We start from the raw sequence: 22,366 nt of genomic DNA on the forward strand, positions 1-22,366 counted from the left end.
AAAAATTGAGAAAAGCTGTAAATTCTCTGGAAAGAGGAACAATGACAGGAAATGTTGACCTAAAGTAATCAAAATAGTTAATTTCTGTCAATCGATTAGTGGTGGAAAGTAATTTTTACATTTACTTTACACTTATACTCCACTACATTTCAGAGGAAAATATTGTATTGTCCTTCAATACTAATCTGCGGGAAATAGTTAATAGTTACTTTGTAGATTTTACATTAAAAACACGATAAGCTTATAAAATACGATATAAAACCACTTACATTAAAGCAGGTATTGTTTAAAGAGTTGCCTGCAGTTCCGTCAGAGTGATTTTCCCCTCTAAATTTCTGACATGGTTTGATTTAAACACCTGGTCGAGGTCCAAAATGGTAAAATTATCCAAAATAAATACAAAATATGGATATAAATATGTGTAACCCTTACATTTATCTTGTGACATTTCTGAGGGTCCCAACCCTTATTATTCTATTCCTCCTCATCAAATAATAATAATTCACACATTTTCTGTGTGTAAAATCTGGATGAAGTAAAAAGCACAGTAACCCAGAAGGTGTGCTCACCTATTTGAACCCACTGCCCTTTAGCAGCCTCAGAGACGGAGGGGGCGGGGCTCACCGTGCACACCTGACGGACAGGCTCCGCCCCCTCGTTCTCCGCTCTGCTCAGATAATGTCCCTGGCACCGTGCGGTGGCACGGCATCCTGTTTTGTTTGCCACACATACGAACAAAACACAAAGTTTAGCATCTCACTTGGGATTAACGCGATGGCCGAGTGCTGAAACCTGCCGACTCACAAGACAAAGTTTACAGGTACTTGTTTTGGCCTGGAGATGCTAACTAGCTAATCCAAACAGGTGCAGGCTGGTTTTAACCTCGAATATAAAGTTTATGTGAAGAGATTAAGTTAGCCGAAGTTAGCCGATTTTGTTATACTCCTAGTGTAAACTTATTAAAAGAGTGTTTTTAGGGGACGGAGCTTTGGTGAGGATAGGAGAGTAAATTTCTTCAGTTTCATTATGAGGTTTTGGCTCTGTGCCTACACCTGTGTTAGCTTAGATTCTAAAAGCCTTAAATCTACCAGGAGTTGGTTTGTGCAGCTGGCCGTCAGCACCTTTTGTTTATATATATACATAGACAGTGTTTGTAGATATATTAGAAACAATATAGACGAAACGTGCCAGAAGAATAACAGTAATCTAACATTCAACATGAGCTTTAAGGGTTGTATTTCTTTAACAGACTGTTATTTCATTAATCTTTCAGTCTGATAACAAGTGTTTTCTGTTTAATACTACCGCTCAGGTGCCCTTTATACAGGTGGAAGCTTATCATTGGCCTACTTAATACTGCAGTGTGGTACTTGTACTAATATTTGTCACTGCTTTAAACAAAAGATAATTATAATTCTTTGTTTTAGTAATAGCCTAATCAGGCAGTTATGATGCAACAACTCTCAATCAACAATTTTACTAATTTATTAATCATTAAATAAAACAAAAGTACCAAATGTTCACTCATACCTGCCTTTACAAGATTTGCTGATTTTCTTTGTGTTATGTGAGAGTGAACTGAATATCTCTGTAACGGAAACTTTTTACTATTTAAACTATAAATCAGAGCAAGTGATGCAATTAATCGATTGGTTGATAAACTGAGCAAATATTTTCAGTTTTCATCAGATTCATGAGCCACAATTTTATTAACCAACCAAATGTTTTAAATAATCTTTCAGGCATAAATAGTGAATAATTATCTTATTAATTATTATTAAAAAGTAAAAGGGATTGTGCCCTTTGTGTGTTTTTATATCATTGGAAACTGAATATTTTTGTGTTTCCTACTGGTGGTCAAATGAAACTTGAACTTGTGTGTATTTTTTCACTACTTGCTGACATTTTATAGAGTCATTAATGAGATGATTAATCAGAAACATAATCAACAATATTGGGACAGGCAACTTTTTAGTGTATTTTTTTTTTTTTGTCGGCTCTTCGCTTGATGAAACAGGTTGTGGGTTGGATTAGGCTGCTTTTTGTGCTCAAGTGCTCTGATGTTCGTCTCATGGCAGCTTATGCACACCTGTTAACAGACTTTAAATGGGATCCATACAGAGATTTTACTGCACGCAGGGTTTTTGTGTTTGAAAATCTCCATCTGCTGCCTCCTCTGCCTGATCCGTGTCTCTCTGTTAACCTACAGGCTGCAACCATAAAACAACAAACCTACTGTGAGGTTTTGTGTCAAATGTCAAATGTTTTTTTACAGGCTTGCTATGAAATTTGTTTCAGACATTCAAATTGTTTGTAGTAACTTTGGTGATGGATTTTCTGCTAGCTTCATCATCAGGTCAAAATGTCATTTAATTTGTCTTAACAATCCCAAATACCTTCAAAACTAATGAAATTCATTTGATTATTTTCAAATCTTTAAAACCATCCAGTGTCTTAAAACTAAGCTAGTACTTCTTTTATTAGGGAGAAATGTAGATTTTGGACCATTAGTGTTATTAAAAATAAGCCTCTAAAGACATTACTATAGGCTGTGTATTTAATGATTGTCTGAGCAGTTAATCAAAAACAAACCTGACAGATTAATTGATAGTACCACAGTCCTTTATTTCACAATAGAGAGTAGAATTTATTTATTTATCTCCTAGAGAGACCAGCCCTGAATATTTTATTCCTCCTGATGTAATATTTTTAAATGTGCACATGAGGGAAAAAAAACATGTTTGTATTTAAAGCTGATATGTTTTGTATCTGATGGTGGTAAAATGATCTGAAGCCAGATATCGCATTGCTGCCGCCGTCATAATACACACACATACACACAAACTGAACAGGCTGTTTGTGATAACACCATTTACTTTCGTGATTAAATAACAATTACTGCACATTAACTGCATCAGCATACAAATGCTACAAGAACAACAACGCTGTTTAGTCAACCTTTTGTTTCTTAAAATAGATTTTTGTGGCTCAGAGCCAAAGAAAACTACAAACCTGTAAATTTCCACACATACACACTACAAAACAACACCTGCAGCTGTGTGCGTGTCGTCTGAATATAAAGATTTCCACCAATACAAACACTCGTCTGCCTCACTCTATTTCTAAAAGCATTGACTGATGAAATCAGGCCAAGTTCCTGCTTTCTTTGTACCATGTTGTAATATATTTAGTGCTCTTGACCAAGAAAATTATCTTCCTTTTTTTTTGTCAGCCTTTATCTTTCTGTCTATAAAACCTCAAGAGTTAAGTTAGATTTGTCAACATGTGTCCAACAAGCAAAAGTAGTTTTATTTACTGGTGACGTGTCGCCATAATAGGCCTTAATTTGAGTGCCAACATTTTATATCTGAACTGAACTGGAGATATGGGAAATGCGCCAACTGCTATGAAGCAAGAGGGTTGTTTCAACATGACAGGTCTTACAAAGAAAAACAGATTCAAAAGAAAGCAGCATGAAGAATTGTATTAGTTCTTGGTGAAAGTCATATTGTGATGGTGTATTTTAAATACTACCATGTAGTTGAGTTAATAGAAAGGTTTTCTTTAATACATTTAAAGAACATAATGCAAAAAAATTAAACATCACATTACTTATATTGCATGTGATTAATTTTACGTATATTTTTAAAGTTATTCATATTGTGGTATTCGCATTGCCCCAGCTCCACTTCAGAAGCTTATTTTGACGAATAGTCCAAAAAACTCCAAAGTATTTGATCAATCTTGTTTTATAAACAAGAGAAAAGTAGCAGGTCCTCCCATTTGAGTAGCAGGGACAATGTCAGTGACAGTGTTTGGTCCGCCACTTTGGTCCAGACTGAAATGTCTCAACAACTGTTGGATGAATTGTAATTATATTTTGTGCAGATATTCATGTTCCCCAGAGGATGAATCCTTCTAACTTTGCTGATCATGTGACTTCCTGTCTAGCGCCTAATTTGCACTTTGCTTTATGACCAAAATACCTGCAAATCTATTGGCGTTACCATCAGCCTGAGCTGTACTGTGTGTTTAGTGATAAATGTCTAAACTAAGTTGGTGAACAATATACCTGCCAAACATCAGCATGTTGGCATCATGTTGACCCTCAGAGTGGGAGGCGTGGTTAAGTATATTCTTGTGACTTTATACCAAGAGGGAAGTGTGAGAAGCGAGGCCAACGCGGAAGTTCCTTAAACCTGCAGTCTATCAAACGGCCAGCAGGGGGAGAATGTTCTGACTGCAAAAAGAAGTCCGGTTCCTTTAGAAACAATGGTAAAATGTTTCTACTTCTCAGCTGATTTATTACCTCAGTAAACTCTTTCCTCATTAGTTTATGGTCTCAGTCGCTAGTTTCAAGTCTTCTTCAACACAGCATGATGTTCATTTAGTAAATTATGGTCCCATTTAGAGGAAAATGGACCAGAAAGCCGAGTATACTTCAGGGCGGGACTATCTGTGATTGACAAGTCGTTACCATGGCAACCTGTCAATCAAGTAGGGCTGGGCAATAAAGCAATAATGATAATTATCGCAATATAGTTTTCCTCAAAAACAATTTAATAAATGTTCATATATCAATAAATATTTGCTTTAATTCATTTGATTCACAAACAAATTAGCACCAAATTTTTCTATTAAAATATTCATTTTGTTGGAAAAAGATTCCTCAGACTTGTGAAGTGATCCACTGTTTGGCATCAAGTGTTTTGAGCATTCTGACCATAAAGAAAAGTTTAACCACATAATTACTCATCTGGTTTCTTCAATTTTCACTCAGGAGCAAAAATCAGCCTTTAAACTTGAAAGAAATAATGATTTGATAATTATCGATATCAAATGATACGAAATGGTTTTATCGTGATAACATTTTTGGCCGTATCGCCCAGTCCTAGGCTAGAGTGACTCGTACCCTCGGCACTGTGTGAATTTAACCAGCGGTGTTGAAAAAGGAGTCGGCTGTTCACTTTCTCTGGTGAGTACATTTAGTTTTAAGACTTGTTGTTCGCTAGACAAAATTTTCAGCCCTGTTAAAATGACAGTTAACATGAATTACAGATGCACCTAGCTAAGAAAGCTAGCTAGCTCCACAAATGGTTAACAGTTTCAATGTTTCCCCACAGGATTTTAAAGTTAAATGTATTAATTTATTGCAAAATTAAGAGGCTGTCTATGAAGAACTTTGTACGCTTGTAAACAATGTTGTGCTCTAATAACTACTTAATCATAAACCCATTGTATCGCTATAAATGGTGATTAAACGGCAACAAAAGTCAACACATTTATTTAATGTTTTGTAATGTCCCCTGTCAGCTCGCACTGGGCCGGTTCAGTGGATTTACCATAAAGGCGTTAATACGTGTTCACTCCAAATTTAGGCGCGGCTAGTTTAATCGCCTTCTCACAAACGAGTGACAGAAACAGACCGCTAACGTTACCGTAGTTACCTAAAAAGAAAAAGTGGTTGTCTGAAGTCGGAGGCCAAAGTGTGTGAGCGTGCGAGGACACTCCTTCTGCGAAAGAGCAGCTCGGCTCTCAGCGAGTGTCCTCTGTTTGCATAAAGGTCAATAGTTTGCATGTGGATTTCACTAGAGAGCTGATGGATCGCTCATCAGCAGCAGCAACAAGCACAGAAGCAGCCGGGTGGTTGGAGGCTAACGATCTGACTCCCTCCTCCCCCTCAGGTACCATGATGGAGGTGGCGGGTCCCTGGACAGAGGTATTCGAGGGCTCGGAGAGGAAGGAGATGTCTGAAGGCGCAGAGACGTTGTTGGGGAGCTCCACTCTGACTCTGGCTCCTCTGGTAGCCGATTCTCCGCCCCTGCACCGCTCCCGGCCCATCCTCATCACCTCAAACAGGTATATGACCAACAGGCGCAGGAACGTGGCACATAAACACAGACGGCATTACTCACTCGTTCATAATGGAGGTACGTCAGTTCTTAAGGAGGTGGTGGATGTTGACTCAACCCCAGGTCTTAAGTCATCTGATGTTTAAAGAAGTGACTAGTTTCTGCTACGCTAGATACTCCCCGCCTTAAATACACAAGTAATAAATCGGGGATTTAGAGACACTGGGTAGAGTTTAGTTTCATTTCCTTGTTTCTTTACTTGTTTGTTCTGCCCTGAAGACAAAGAAAGCTTCTTTTTTTTTTTTTTTCTTCATGCACAAGTGTCACAATACACAAAACACAATATTCTAACTACATTTATTATCAATGCCGTCATTTTGTGTTGAAAAGTGGTGGGGACATTTAAAACACCTGAAACGTGAGGAAGCACAATATTGGAGTCTCGAGAACAAGACAACAAGGTTATCTAATGCTATTTAGAAGAAATATTCATTGATGAAATAGGTCATTTAATTGGAAGTCCTCCCCCAGAGGAGTTTGAGCATAACCTCTTGATTTCCTGCGTTCTAGAGACATTTTCTGCACCAATTTATGGTGGAAATTTATATGAAGGGAAACAAAATTCATAAATGACAACTATGTTTATTATTAAATCTAGAAATCGTGAGCATGATCTGCCTACTAATTAAGCCTGGCTTGTTTTTCTGTCAGTATAATAAAATGCAGTTTTTAGCCAAGGCGAGGCTTGACTTGGCAACCGTGATTGTGAAAAACAGTTATAGCTTTATAGATATATCTTCCCTAAATCCCTTGAAAAGACCAAAACCAACAACGTGTTAGTCCTTCTCTCAGTATTTTCTGGCTCTGAGCTCCAAGCCCTGCTGAAAAACATAAAGCTTTCCAGCTGCAATAATCAATATTTTTAAACGAACAATGGATCAAATTTCTTTGCAACGTCACAGAATCCCACATGTGATTATCACCGGACTCAGCAGAGCTGTTCCTCTCTGCTCTGCAGAGGAATTTAGCCTTATTCAGTTTATTGTTTTGGATTTATATCACCTAACTTTACTATTTTGGTTCACTCTCACAGCTCCTAGGAGTTGGTGGAGACTAAAAACAGCTAAAAGGAGAGAGAATATTACACTTAAATTCGCTAGTTTGACAGAGACAGAAGTCTAAATTAATGCTAAATAGGTCATAGTTTGATAATGTGTTAGCCATAACTAGGGCTGGGCAATAAAACAATAATTACTGCGGCATTATTTTCCTCAAAAACAATGAAATAAATGTTAAAAATATGTTTGATTTAGCACTTAATTTTTCTTGTTGTTATAAGGGTTGTTCTGGTTGAGGAAAAGGGACTGAAAAGCCATCTGGTTTCTTCAACTTTCACTCAGGAGCAAAAATCAGCCTTTAAACTCGAAAGAAATAAGGATATGAAATTTATTCTGATGGTAACATTTTTGGCCATATGGCCCAGCCCTAGGCACAACAACTTTCAACAAAGTTCATAATTTGTCAAACATTTTTAGCTTGTTGTGAAGCTTCTCTGTTAGTTTTACTCTTTTTGACGATAACAAAAAATATAATATATTACTTATTGTATGATAAGATAATTTGTCAGATTCTTAAATGATTTTCACTGGTTCTGACCTTTTTCTTGTTTGTTTCATTAACTTTTCCTTCCAGGGTGAAAGACGTAGAGTCGTTCTCCTCCTCTGTCCCATCCATACCCAACCCCTTTCCAGAGCTGTGCAGCCCCCCGAAGTCTCCAGTGCTCGTTAGTTCACTTCCACCGCGGTCAAGGGACAAACATGTAAGTTCAAAGCCTTGTTAGTGAGCAGCTGCATCTGAAATGGTTTGATTATATATACAGACGCAGACGGTTTCTTGTAGCTGTAAAATTTGTCCTTTGGTTTTAACCCATTAAGACCTATGGCGCCCTCTAAAAAAGCTTTTTAAAACGTGAAGCACTGTTTGAAAACAACCTCTTACAACCTGAGGGTTTTTCTGAAGAACTTTCTCAGCCTCTGTAGCAGATAGAAACATGAATAATAATAATAACCATTTGAGGGCTTACACCGTTTGGCTTTTATTGGAAATGAATTGCCTTTGCCCTTGTGTTCATACACACGTTTTTAAAATCAATAAACTAGGAAAGTTGTTGTTTGTATTAATCTTACTATTATTACCCCCCGCTGGTTTTTCAGCGGATCACGTGTCTTGAAAACGATGACCTCTACTAAAACGGCCACATGTTGCCGCCGGCCTTAAAGGGTTAATATTTAAACTGAACTGATCTTACTTCATAACGTTTTGATTTAATTTTCACATTACAGACCATTGATTTGGAAGCACTGAACTGGTCTGTGTGATGTTGGTTTGTTAAATAAAATGCTCAGAGCTCCGAATTCAAGCCGTATTTTAGATAAACATTGGGTCCAGCGTTAGAGGATACATCAGGCAGTATTCTGTCCCATGGAAAGACCAAAACATGATCTCACCAACGGGGATTGTCTGCGTATAGATGTGTGATCATCCAATACTGAAAATAGTCTGCAGTGAAAGGACTCTTTCCTCCTGTTTGCGTAACATTTAATTAAAACTACAGTAACGTGTTGTTTTAGGAAATTAAACTATTTGTGAACTGTTTATAAAAATATTCATCAGTAGGAACCAATGGGCTTGCGCCTGAGAGCCACAGACAGGAAGTGAGACGAACACATTGTTGGTTTTCGTCTTTTCATGGGATTTGCTGTAAAAAAAACAATATGACACCAGCCTTATCCTGTTTGTTCAAATCACACCTGCTGTGTTAATCCCATCACACCTGTAGGGTCTGACAGGTGACATCAGTATGTGGATCCTTGTCCCATGTCTTAACTTGTTTGCTAATAGGGCGGGTGTTATTGTGACTGACAGGAGAGCTGTGTTGCCATGCCAGCGCTGCCTTATTTTGACAAACAGCGCCAGAATAAACATGTCCGTAATTACAGCAACATGTCGCTGTGCCACACTCGCCCCCGGGTGTTTCACGTACAGTGGTGGAAGCGAACAGGCCATTGGTGTAGGCCTGCGGCAGATAAGTGACACTTCTATGGACTGTAGGTATTCACACACTGTACTGTAGCTTTAAAATGATTGTGTCCTTGGGTTTCTACGCAGTATGGAAAAGTATGGACTTTGATTTTAGTCATTTCCAGGTCTGGATAAGGATGGAAAAAAAAAAAAAAGAGAGTATGGGGGGAAAAATTGGGTTTCAGATTATTGCCCCAATTCTGTTCTATTTTTATATAAAATTCAGAATAAAAAGATGAAAATGTTTACCGCTGTGCGTGCCAGCGTGGGCCAGAGCGATCTCGATGTCATTGAAAGGAAGTTCAGACGTATGGCGTGCGGCTGAACCCACACCCTCCTTCGCAGAGCTGCCTCTGCGCCTGCGTGCAAACCGGTCTGCCCCAAACGCCTCATAATCACCAAATTCTGACATCTGTGACCAAATCAGTGTTAAAGAAGCAATATCTTTGAATCGCTTCACAAAAGCAGTTTTAATCACCCGCTGCAGAGCCCTCCGGTCCTGGGCCGTGCACATCCCTGGCCAGTTTTCAGTTAAGATGCTTCCTATTGCTCCTCTGTAAAAGCTGACAAGAATGTGGTGTGGGAATTTGGCCTTCTTAGGCTTCCTCAAGAAATAATAGTCGTTTCTGAGCTTTGAATAGTCAGAATGTAACCTACATGTTAACAGCTGGATTTTAAAACCATTTATTTACTTAATAAACATCTAGCTATTTGAATTCCGATCTCAAATATGGTCTGAAAAATCTGCAGAGAAGTCTGGAAAAGTATGATTATTATTTTTTTTTTTTAAACTATAGTATTAAGTTTTTGTTCATTCTGCATTCAGGTTAAAAACAAACAAAATAACATCATGGTTACAGTGCAGCATTGTCATATTTGGAAGCTCTTATCAAAAAGGTTGAACATTGGGGTGGTGATGGTGCGTAGATAAGATGCTTGCCTGTGTGGGAGACCTGGGTTCGATTCCCACTGTGAGACACCAGAGCAAGACACTTAACCCCTTGTTGCTCCAGAGGCGTGCGACTTCTGACATGTATAGCAATTGTAAGTCGCTTTGGATAAAAGCGTCTGCTAAATGGATAAATGTAATGTTAATGTAACATAAATCTGTTTTTTGGGTTGTCTACAGTATTCAGCCAATACATACAGTATATTATACCTCATCCATTTTTCCCAAAAACTTCTCTTTTCAGTTATAAATCTTTCTTACAATTCCCAGCCATCGTTCTATGGTGGCGGGTTCAGTCCTGTACCAGTTGTTATTGCCTTCTTCGTTGCTATCAGTAATATCTTGACTATATATCAATCAATTACTTTGCCAAGGTACATAATTTTCATCAAATTTCATAACCCAAAATATCTTTGATTGTGGCATTGACGTTATTCAAGAATGCGTATAATTTAGGGCAATCCCAGAAAATATGTGTAAGATTGGCTTCTGTATTTCCACACATTCACCAACCATGTTGTTGTGAGCCATTTTGCTTAATCTTTATTTTAGGTTATAATAGATGACCAATAGTGTGTCTACATACTTTGGTATTCCTTTGGTCTGGGGCTGTTTTCATGCTTTGGTGCTACTTAGCTCCAATAACAGGAAATCTTTAAGCCCCTGATAACTTCACTTAACTAAATAAGAAACGATCAAAGCAGAAGCTCTGTCAGGACTGTGTGTGTGTGTGATTTGATTTAAAATAAATAACTAACTTGGGCTGCAACAAATTATTATTTTCATTATTGCTTAATCAGCTGACTATCTTCTCAGTTAGTCAGTTAATCGTTTTGCCTGTAAGATGTCAGAAAATTGTGAAAAACATCAGTTTAAATTTTCCCACAGACCAAAGTGATCTATTTCGATAACTTGTTTATTTAGTCCGAGACCCAAAGATTTTCAGTTTATTATCATATAGATAAGGGAAAGATATTTTTGCTTCTAACATCTGGCCTTAAACTAAAAGAGTGGAGGCTGTTAAAGCAGCAGATTAATCCCCCGATCAGTCAGGTTTATTGCCAGGTACATTTTCACATACGAGGAATTTTCCTTGGTATAGTTTCGACCTTACAGTACACATGAACATTAATTATCTGAAATTAAATATCTGAAAAGTAAGGAGATCCTAAAATGTAATGGTATACAAAGGGTTTGAGGGTCAGGTGTCCACATAGTTTTGGCCATGTAGCGTATCTCTATTAGATATTAATTCTTTACCATAATAACCTGTTAAATAGCAAACACATTTAATCAATTGTTCCGTCTCTTACCTCTTAATTTTCTATTAAACTATACACCATAAAATCAACCTCTCTATTTCAGACTACCTGAACAGAATGAAGTGCGCTTGAGTATTGAATACCTCCTCTAATCTCCACTGTTGTTGCACGTTACCAGCTTCATGTCCCAAACGTGGAGACTGAATTTGTTCTGAGCAAAGAGACACATATTTTCCTCCGACTCACCTGGATCGGATCATGAACCGCAGGGTTTCCATTGAAGGAAGGTTCCTCCCCCATAAGCCTCCCTGGTTGATAATACGTTATTTGTCCTGTCTGACGGCGGCACTCGCCCAACCAGTCCCTGACTTGTTGATTGACAGGCGCAGGTTTCTGGTCGGGCAGGTTTGTTTTGTTTTTGGTTTGAAGCGTGCGGCTGGATCCAGACGCTGTGTCAGACGGCAGCTTGCTTGCAGAAACCTGAATAACCCTTGAATGACCCTTGAACAACCTGCACCGTAGTTCACCTCCACTGTCAGCCCGCACGCTCGGCTGCTTCTCCAATCTGATCTTTTCCTCAGCGTAGAGGAGAATGTAGAAACATGGGAGCGGATCTGTGTTTTAGAGATTTCGTTCTCCACATGCAGAATGAGATGGGAAACCTGGGATGTAAACACTAAGTTTAGTTCACCGTAAGACAGAAAGTTAAGACACAGACTTGCTTCAGTCTAAAATTAGGAAGAATTCGAAGGCGCCGTCTCTTTGAGTGTCACGGCCTGTTGAGAACAGGATGGCTGCGTCTGTCTTTGCAGCACCGTCGACAGATTCTTGGCTCCACATTTTGGCTTACCCACGTTGATGCGTTGCCAAAACTATTTCTGAACAGTATGTTCTGTCAAACTTTTTTAAGGCCATGCTTGTTCGAAAACATGTAAATACACTGTGCGTGCGTGCGACAACTGTATCTGTTTACAGGGCAGCCAAACAAATAATTGTTTTAATAAATAAATAAAAACTCTCTTCATCAAGTTTATAGCACATTTGAACAACAAGGCAAAGTGCTTTACATTTGAAATTGAAAAAGAAACACATTAAAATATGATTTTGAAAATGGTGAAATTAAAATAAATAAATAAATAAAACTGTGTAAAACAGGACAGTAAAAGTTTCAGTGCAGTGAACAATCAGGGTTTAAAGAGGTAACTAGAAAATAAAAACAGGCTGAGGGGTTGAGCAAATAATTGAGTTACAATTATTTTTTGTCTTTTGAAAAGAGAATAAACCGAGAAGGATCTGCTCTCTCTAGTTGGTTTTGTCTGAGGCTACGCGCTTTATTTTTAAAGAGTTAAATAGAAAATTAAAACGGGTTAATGCTGCACAGTAAAAGTTACAGGGCATGTAAGCTAATAACCAAAAGTCTTAAATTTGATTTAATCAAAGCAAGAAAGAAAAGTCTTCACTTTTGATTTGGAAAACCTGCAGTTGGATTTTATGCTGCACACGGTGCGAGTAGTTTTCCACACACCAGCAGGGCACCGTAAAGTTGGAGGTGTGCCACCTACTTTTACTAGACATGTTTGATGAACGATCGCAGTCGGTGTTAGGCTGCGTTCCTGTAGCTTCTTCACAATAAGTGGAGAAGCTTTAAAAGCAAAGCGGCAGAATGTAAAGTGTTGGGTTTGCATTGGCAGTAACGTTAAAGTTAGACTGGGTTACAAGCTGCATTGTTTCCTGTGAATAACTTGAGAGTGAAGGCAACTTAAATATAACATATAAACCACAAAATGTGTGACAAATAAGTTTTGATTTCAAGTTTGACTTGATGAGTTTTAAATGCAGGACTTTTAACATTTTAACTTTGTGTTTTTGCTACTTTTACAAAGAAATATTTCTTCCTCTTCTTTCGTGCTCCCATCAGATGTTAAAGGTGTACGGAGGGGACAGCCACAGCAGGTCGGTGTGGGTCTCACCTGGAGCTACAGCCAGAGAGGTGTGTCACATGTTGGTCCAGACGGCTCACTGCAGCGATCAGGAAAACTGGGCTCTCCTTGAGTTTCATCCCACCCTGGGTCTGGGTAAGACGGAACAGAAATGTCTAAATGATATAAAATGTTTTTGTAAAATGTTTTCACACACGTGTTCTCTTGTCGTCTCAGAGAGATGTCTGGAGGACCACGAGGTTGTGCGGGAGGTTCAGGCGACCTGGTCTCTTAAAGGTGACACGAGGCTCGTTTTCTGCAAAAACTACGCCAAGTACGAGTTCTTCCGGAAACCAGTGGTACGCGTCCGGCAGTATGTTATCAACCTTTAACAATGCAAATAAAGCATAACAGAAGAAACATCCACCCTTTCTTTTTAAATACACCTCAAGCAGGGAAAAGGAGGATTTATTAAACATGTTGGTTTAGTAGACGTTGACAAGGGCTGACATCATGGCGGTTTGTGATCCCGAATGATTGGCAGGTTGCATGCTGGTGCAGACGCGTTGACTTAATGCTTCAGGTATTTCATTACATCAGATCTGGTCTGTCGCTTGTGCTGTTAAACAAAGGTGACAGCCCACTCGTGTTAAAGTGTACCCACACTGCCTCCAGAAGGCACACAAGTGAATTTAATCATGGATTTACTACATTTTACTCATAAAATTAGGCTTCCAACATGTGCAATGTGAGCAATGCACACCTAAATTACAAAAAGTAACTATAATTTTCCTAATCAAAAAAGTAATCTGTTTTATTTATATATATTTATTGCAACAAGGTGATGTCTTAAAATGTCTTAAGTTCGACCAACAGGTCCGAAGCCCAAAGATCTAACTAAGGAAGGAATCTTGTCCTTCGCTTTTCTTGTCAACTGTTCATCTGATCAACTTCTTATTTGTGTTGCTGAGAAAATGTCGAGTGTGAAGTAGTTTGGACAAGTGGTAATTGAGAAAGCTGAGAAACACCGCCCTGCAGAGCCGCTGAGGCCCCGCAGAGCCACAAAATCTCATTTCCTAACCACCTTTTCTTGACCTCGATGGAAAACGTCATGAGGTCAAGGAAAGATGTGAAGGAGAGTCCGTAAGGACTTAGGAAAAGAGGACGGCGGGTCTAAGAGAATCCGACTGCTCTTTTCTAAGCGACGTAATTATGCGACGGCGGATTTTACTGCCGTGACCCGCCGTGATGAAACTACAATGTTCTGAAGATGGACTACAAAAAGCTCATCTTTGACTCTGCGCCCCATGTTGTTGTAATGCAGGCCGTCTAAAGGTGGACAACACGGTGGAATATATTACTTAATAACCAAGATAGCAAAAAGGCAGATAAGATAGCCTACCAGTCACTGAATAATGAACAGGGTTGTCACATTGAGCTCACACTCGCCCTCCTGCCCACCCATAGGCCTATTTATTAACATGAATCCCAATTGTATGTAAATACAGTGTTTCAGAGAGAGAGAGAGAGCTCTGTCATCAAATACGATTTTACCCATAATAAGAAATTCAATCAAAAATCAGCGTTGATAACGTGTCAGGCTGCCACAAATAAATCAGTGTGTGGGAAACGCCTACTGTAGAGGTTGTCCAGCTGGATCTTTGCCTTTATTAAGGCGAGGGTGTCAGCATCTGTGACTGAAGTAAAATTAATTTGCTGAAGGCTGCAGTACATTGATGTTGATCAACCTCCTTTATCCGTCATGGTTGGTGATTTATGTTTTTTGTTTTTTTTATTGTAGAAAACACTTAATGGCTTATTTTAACAACCCGAAACATAAAACGGTGTTGAAACAGTATTAGATTATAAAAAAGCCTAAAGAAAACAAACCAAAAGAAAGAAGGTAGATAGGTAAAGGAGATATGAAAGGAAGCATTGAGGCACCTTTCCTTAGCTTTTAGAGAATTCAACCAGCTCTTATCATGGCTGCCACTGAAATACTTCCGGTTCACTTCACTCAGTTAGGAACCTTCCTGAGCAAAAAATACTTTTCGAACGCAGCCTCAGTCTACGTTGCACTCGCGCCCATTTTAATGTGCATATGCAAACAAAGAGTATCAAGATCTCTGTCTCCCTCTGAGTGCATTTCAAAACTGGACACCTGTTGGTTTTGCATGGCTGATAGTTTACTTAAGACTTTGTCTGAACAATTACATTATTATTTTATCTTTTATTACATCTCAAACAAAGAAGCTGCATGATTCCTGTAAAGTGTATTTCGTCTGCATGTTCAAGACAATTGCGGTCCAAACTGACTGCAGCGTAGGCCGCAGCAGAAGCAGCTTCTTTGTCTTGTAAATGAGCGTTTTCTTCTCCCGAGGATTTTAATGGCAACCACCTCCTTCCTCTCTCAGCTCTTCTTCCCAGAGAGCATGATCTCCGACAGCGCCGATGTCGGCAAGGGGATGACATCATCAGAGCTCATTCAGGTAAACTGGCTTCTGGTGTTTCAACAAACAAGGTCTTCTTGCGATGATTACAATGCTGATCGTGTCGCACAGTCCATATGCAGTAAGCAAGTTTTATTTTTTATTTTGTGTAAAATAATGATCCCTGTGTGTTCCTCAGAACCTGCTGAAGTCCGGGACGTGTCCGGAGATCCAGGGTTTCCTGCAGGTAAAAGAACCCAGTCGTAAAGCCTGGAAGAAGGTCTACTTTTTCCTGCGGCGCTCTGGACTCTACTGCTCCACCAAAGGCTTCTCCAAGGTCAGCAAGTGAAGTCAAACTTCAGTCTCCATTACTGTCACAGCATCTTCATTATAAAACAGAACCAAAGAAGAGACCAGCTAGACTTTAAACGGATAAATGACGATGACTTTGACAGATCTTTGTTCATGTTATGTGCGTGTTTTTTGGGGGGGACTAGGAGCCTCGGCACCTGCAGTATGTGGCTGATCTGGAAGATCTGAACGTGTACACCGTGGTGAACAGCCGGAAACTGTACGGAGCACCTGCAGACTTCACCTTCTGTATCAAGGTAACCACTTCCTCTGGGATTCACCGAGACAAGAAGAGGCAGAAAAATGTCCTCAAAGCAGACAGAAGGTTTTGTATTTGGCATTCATGTCATTGTTGTGACTGTGGTTTATTGAGTCAGTTTTGTTCAATGGGACCTGGAATGCTTCTGAGGTGACTTTCTATAACTGTGGGGAACATACAGTAATATCAAACACACCAGTGACTTACTGTGTAGTAGATTTATCTAATAATACTGCTAAAATAGAATTTCACTTGTCTGGAAAACATGCAGTTCCAGTTTATTAACCAATAAACAGTGTATACTGTACTAGGGCTAAAACGATTCATTGATTAATTCATCGATTAATGCATCGACGCAAATTCTTTGCACTGAGCCGTTTTTAAAAAAGAAAGTCTACATTTGTTACCTTCAGTAGGAGCTTGGGGCTGAGAGCCAATGAGACGGATGAACGCATTTACATTTACTCATTTGGCGCTTTTATCCAAAGCAACTTACATTTAAGAAACAACATAAAAGCATCAATACAGTAAGAGATCTACAAGTGACAGGACATACTAGTAAGGACAGCAATAAATACTAGTAAGAGCTAATAGGGGATAGAAGATGAAGATCAAAGGAAGTGCATGTTAGGGGTTAGAGGTGTTCTTAGAAGAGATGGAGCTTTTTCAGGAGCTTCTTGAAGTTAGCGAGGGCTGATCAAAAACCAGACGTGCTGCTGCGTTCTGAACCATTTGTAAGGGTTTCACCGCACAAGCTGGAAGACCTGCTAGAAGAGCATTGCAGTAGTCGAGGCAAGAGATAACCATGGCCTTTACCAGAAGCTGGGTGGCGTACTGAGTGAGGTAGGGCCAGATTTTCCTTATGCTGGATAGAGTAAATCGGCACGACAGCTGGTCATCAATCATGACTCACCACCCTGGTTGGAGTGATGGTTGACGAGATGTTGTGTAGTTTGATGTTATGGTGGATCGATTGCTCGGCTGGAATGACCGAGTTCACTGTTGGTTTTGGTCTTTTCATGGGATTTGTTGACAATAAGAAAATTCTAGAATATCACCTGCCTTTAATGTTGAAGGGAAAGTAAGTGATTGTAATCCAGTACAAATATTTCCTCACGGTTTGCTGATTCTCAGTTTTGTGTGTGCTGGACTCCAGGCACTGGCCGAGAAAAGGTCTGAAGAGTACAAACGGAGAAGAAAGTTATATGACTAGGCGAGGGCGAAGGTTTTGTGGGCGGAGCTTTTGAGTTAGCACTGAAGGGAGGCGCATATTTGTTTGGCATTTGAGTTCAAATATCAAGAATCCTTCTGCAGAATCACATACTCTCCTATTTACCGTTCAGAAGTTCAACATCCAGATGGACTAACCATTTAATATAAATGCTGCAAGGTGTGGTAACCTTGTCGCTTTGTGTTTCCACAGCCTTCCAGAAATCCCGTCCGCGCTCAGGACCTGAAGATCCTGTGTGCTGAGAACGAACAGACACGAACGTGTTGGACGTCCGCTTTCAGACTGTTCAAGGTTGATAAAATAATCCTCTTCCTTCTTTCTAATACATTGTGAAATATCTAGCATACTAATATTTACTGATTTACTGGGGATTGGCAGCTGATTACATCATCTAAAATTGTATAAACAAACATTTTTGTAAACATAAATTTGTCTTGTCCGAGAATAGACGGTAAAATGTATGAATGATTTTATTTATTGTTTGTGTGTTGTCAGTATGGGAAGCAGCTTCAGTGTAACTACCAGTTATCCAAGTCGGCCCCACGAAGTCTGGAAGGAACCAAATTCACAGATGGCAAAGTGAGATCATCAGACATGTCACCCGACGCAATGAAGAGGCGCCTGGGAAATCATTTTGCTGTGTCATCTCACATTTATGCTGTTATACATGCTGTTTGTTTAACTGTGTGTGTGCGCGCAGTCGGAGTCGGAGGCCAGCCTGGTGGCCATGGACTTCTCCGGGAAGGCCGGGGGACGGGTCATCCAGAACCCAACAGAGGCCCAGAGCGCCGAGAGGGAGGAGGGACAAGCCTGGAGGGTGAGGACGAGGGATGAAGGGGGGGGGGGGGGGCAGGGCTGCTGGATCAGCAGGGAGACGAGGAGAGTTCGTACTCTCATGAGTGTCAGCGGTCTTATCTTGTATCATCATTTCTATCAGTTATTATTATGACAATCAGACAGGTTGTCTTAACTAGAGCTGAAACAATTAGTCGATGAATTAACTCATCGACAGAGAAAGTAATCGGCAACTATTTTGATAATCTGATTGATCCAGCTTCACTAATGTGAGGATTTCCTTTTGTCCTAAACCCTAAACTGAACATCTTTTTGGTTTTCAAACAGTTTGAACATGTCGCTTCAGGGAAATTGTGATCTGCATTTTTCACTATTTTCTGGCATTGTAGGCCAAATGGTAGATCTTTTAATCGAGAAAGTAATTTGCAGATTCATCCACAGTGAAAACAATCATAAGTTGCAGAGCTATACTAATCCTTTATTTTCCCACATAACTTCTAACCTGGAACTTTGTTTAAAAATTGGCTGGGTCGATATTATCATTTCATTTTAGCTTATCACAGACATATATATATCGATATATACGCCGGCTGCAACGTAACAAGACATTGCAGTACAGAAGTGCCTAAAGAGAATGGATCAATAAAGGATAAATTAATACATTAATACACAAGATGAAGTAGCTACTGATGACATTTATTTAAATGTACATAATACGTTCCATAATACAGCATGTTTTACATATTTTAATATAGAGGTTACTTATCACAAATGTTTGTTTATGTTATGAGTTTGTTATAATAAATATCAGTTGACATACTGCAATTGAAATTATTTAATTTCTTAAATATTAATATTAATATCTGCATCAAAAGTCCTTTTATAACCAAGTGATGGTCAAACCTACAAAAAACATTCATGTTAATGTAAAAAATTCTTCTAAAGGAGAGACCGTTGATGTAAAAAGCCTCCAGCACGTCTGAATTTGTGACCTTTTTCTGCTGTTTTTCATTCTCTAATCTTCACTGATGCAGAGGAGAGAAGCCCTGAGGTGCAGTCTGCCCAACTTGAACTCTGGCGCGAGACCTTCCTGTAAGTGCACATGAAGAGGAGACGGGATCCAGGCCTTCTGTATATCTGAGATGAAACCACATGTGTTTCCGCTCACTTCCTCACGCTCCTGTCCTTTTGTGTTTGTTTGTAGCCATCCACAAGTCTCAGCCGTGGTTTCATGGTGGCGTGTCCAGAAAGGAAGCACAGAGGCTGATAGAAAAGCAGGGCCTGGTAGACGGGTGAGTGGACGCACTACAGTAAAGACACTTTTGCACTTTACAGCAGCTCAGTATCCTGAGGAATTGGATCCATGAGAGCTTCTGAACCTCAGGATTTACGTCCAGTTTTCTGTGGAAGTACAGGAAGAAGTGTGACCTTTAAAAATTAAATAGGATAGTGGTGGTGAAGCATGCAGGAGATCAGAAACAGACCTGCAATTAAAGGGGATCAAAGTCTGTTTCCAGCTGTAGGGGAGTTTTACTGCATGTGTGGAAACACACATGCTGAAAAGAATCTGTTGGTGTGGAGTTGCAAGAAGTTAGCTTACAGACCTTTTGTAGGCCGCTGCTCGTCTCTGCTGCAGGCTCCAGGCTACATTAGCTGGTTACTAGCAAAACACGCCCACATCTCATCTACATTCTCTGGTTTTGCCGTCTGGTGATTTAGTTGATCCCAGATGAAAGTTGCCAATCGTGACAGAAACGTGGTGAAACCAAATCAGTGGTCCTACTTCAGAACTGTGAGACATGTACACCGACGTCCCATTTAACACGCTGGAGTTAAATCCTCAGGACACACGGCTCCTCATATTTATTCACATTCCCGCTACTTATACCACTTGTTCTGTCTGAATGACAAGTGAGAGGCGAAAATTAGGATCAAATTCTCACAATGTGGATGCTGCTGCCACGTCTAATCAACTCCAATCAATCAAACCAAAAGAGAAGAAAAAAATATGACCACAGTGTTGATGAATAATGCAAGCTGATGACTAGCTTTTTTTATTTTTTGCGCTGTGATTCACTAGACATTCATCATTCGATCTGACGCTCCACAACTGATATTGAACCCAGATGAGACAAGATTGTAACAGACCAACGTCACAGCGTGTAGGAGCCTGAAAAATACACATATTTAACAATAAAAACGCTGACCGGTATGTTACAATATGTTTTCATGTGAGAATGTATGTTAAGAAAACTAATAACCGACTTGTTTATCTGCGTGGGCGTTTGTGTGTAGGATGTTTCTCATCCGTGAGAGCCAGCAGCATGCTCAGTGCTTTGTCCTCTCGTTGTGTTACCAGCTGAAGACCAAACACTACCTGGTAATCCCTGTGAGTTGCCTTTATTCTCTCAAAGACACTCGCTCTTTCAGGAGGGGGGGAAAAAAATACTTTACTGTGCATCCTAAATGTGACTGTCCTCGTCCTCGCAGTGCGAAGAAGGAGGCAGGAAGTACTTCACCATGGACGACGGCCTGACTCTCTTCATCGACCTCCTGCAGCTGGTGGACTTCCACCAAATCAACAAGGGCATCCTTCCTGTCTGCCTCAAGCACCCCTGCGTCTGTATAGCGCTATAAACCTTTTATTAATGCAGCCCCTCCTCTTGGTTCAGGATCATCCAGACCTTTAATTCAAGTCTAAAGTGTGGAGCCCTTAGTGTTAGTCATCAGATTGTATTGATATCTATTAATAACACGACTGGATTCTGTGCAAAGGTCTGTGTGATAATGTTATCAGGGTTGTGGTGGACTCGTGGGAAGTATGAGCCAGACTTGAAGCATATTGTCCGCCCCTCCTCCCTTTAGTATTTTTAATTATCAGGCTACACGTGCAGCCCCAGACAGTGGTTGTTTGTTTTTTTTATAATTAATGAGCTGCCGTCCCCGTGGAGCTGGCTTAATTAGCTGTGTTGGACAGACTTTTAACGCTTTTGAGAGCAGAGCATTTGTTACTGTGCACTTTGATTCGGATCCATGATCAGAGGTGGAGGGGCTGCAGGAGGGACGTTTGATTGTGGCTTCAGCAGAGTTCAGTGAAGAACTGATCGATTGTGGCCACCGGAGGGCGCTCTGAGTCAAAGCTCAAAAGAGGAATTCACAGCTGTGTAACATAAGAAATGAACACATGTATTTTGATATTAACATTGAAAACAATCGTGACACTGTAATCATGACAATATCCCAGTTTGCGATCATGTAGCATGTAAATTCTAACTCTTCTGACAGTTTGATGTTTTATTTGTGCCTAAAAACAAACTCTTATGTTAATTAGAACAAACTTTAAGTGCTCAAAGTGTAAAAAATCTGCTATATTTGCACAATGATTGTGAAGGGGAGCTCTGTTGTCTTGTGATGTTTAAACAACCAAATATTTACCATAGACATACGTTTTATGAGGGTACGTGAAGTAGTAGTGTAAAGAATTTGTTATTAATCAAGACACTCTGGACGAAGACGATGTGGTTAAAGCTCTGGAAAAGCTAGTAAGTAGACTTAAAGTTAAGACTTTATGCTAACACTTTATTTTAAAGGTGATTTCAAACAAATTAAAGGCGAAATAGAGACTTTGCTAGTGTAACTTTGCAATTCAGCAGAACATATGTAATGAAGTCCAACCATAAATTAAGAATAAATCAACATTTACTTGGGTTTTTTTAAGAATAATTTTATGTTTTCAATAATTCATGTTTTTTTGTTGGTGGTTTTGTAAACATGTTTTCTGTTACTTTGAACATTTGCACTTATAGGATATAAATATATATCAAAATATTGCCATTATTCATTAACTCCAAGGTTTACCCACGTTTTAAAATCAAGTAGTGTTTGTTAGTTTTATATACTTTGAATGTTTTGTGCCCTTTTTCAGACCTGTTTTATATATGTTGAATAAATAATTTCATATTAAACGTAGATATTGTTTTGCATTTGAAATGTTGTCTTTCTCCTGCGACCCGACCCCGGATAAGCGGATGAAGATGGATGGATGGATGTTATCTTTCCCCAATAATGTAGATAACCGAGACAAGAAACTTTAGAGTAAAGGCAGTGGTAGAAGAAGTATTTGGATTTTTTACTTAGTAGTAAAACCGCATAAAACCTCACTGAAAAAATACTCTGGTACAAGAGTCCTGTATTCAAAGGAAAATGTAAAGAAGTATCATCAGTAAAAGGTACTTTAA

The 22,366-nt window shown here is 39.5% G+C and overlaps 1 protein-coding gene across 2 annotated transcripts; it reads left to right on the plus strand.

Annotated features, from left to right (window-relative positions):
* Positions 1-655: 655 nt before the first annotated feature.
* On the plus strand, positions 656-22,111 carry grb7 (growth factor receptor bound protein 7). Of its 2 annotated transcripts, XM_046068336.1 has the most exons (16): positions 656-820; positions 4,890-4,975; positions 5,685-5,859; positions 7,545-7,671; positions 13,063-13,219; positions 13,301-13,422; positions 15,478-15,552; positions 15,692-15,829; positions 15,990-16,100; positions 17,526-17,624; positions 17,829-17,912; positions 18,034-18,150; positions 19,163-19,220; positions 19,333-19,420; positions 20,424-20,517; positions 20,619-22,111. In XM_046068336.1, exons 3-16 carry the CDS (start codon positions 5,690-5,692, stop codon positions 20,763-20,765), a joined length of 1,587 nt encoding a protein of 528 aa, XP_045924292.1. In that variant the 5' UTR covers positions 656-820; positions 4,890-4,975; positions 5,685-5,689; the 3' UTR covers positions 20,766-22,111. The 2 variants fall into 2 exon arrangements, with proteins under 2 accessions (XP_045924292.1, XP_045924291.1); XM_046068335.1 differs by lacking the exon at positions 4,890-4,975 and having other exon boundaries at positions 657-820.
* Positions 22,112-22,366: the final 255 nt, after the last annotated feature.

The sequence above is a fragment of the Micropterus dolomieu genome, linkage group LG14 (assembly GCF_021292245.1).
Source record: "Micropterus dolomieu isolate WLL.071019.BEF.003 ecotype Adirondacks linkage group LG14, ASM2129224v1, whole genome shotgun sequence".
NCBI classification, from domain to species: domain Eukaryota; kingdom Metazoa; phylum Chordata; class Actinopteri; order Centrarchiformes; family Centrarchidae; genus Micropterus; species Micropterus dolomieu.

Coding starts and splice junctions, on each gene's coding strand:
- grb7 (XM_046068336.1), top strand. CDS start 5,690: ATGATGGAGGTGGCGGGTCCCTGGACAGAGGTATTCGAGGGCTCGGAG. Junction 16,101..17,525: donor ACTTCACCTTCTGTATCAAG/GTAACCACTTCC, acceptor GTGTTTCCACAG/CCTTCCAGAAATCCCGTCCG. Junction 17,625..17,828: donor CCGCTTTCAGACTGTTCAAG/GTTGATAAAATA, acceptor GTGTGTTGTCAG/TATGGGAAGCAGCTTCAGTG.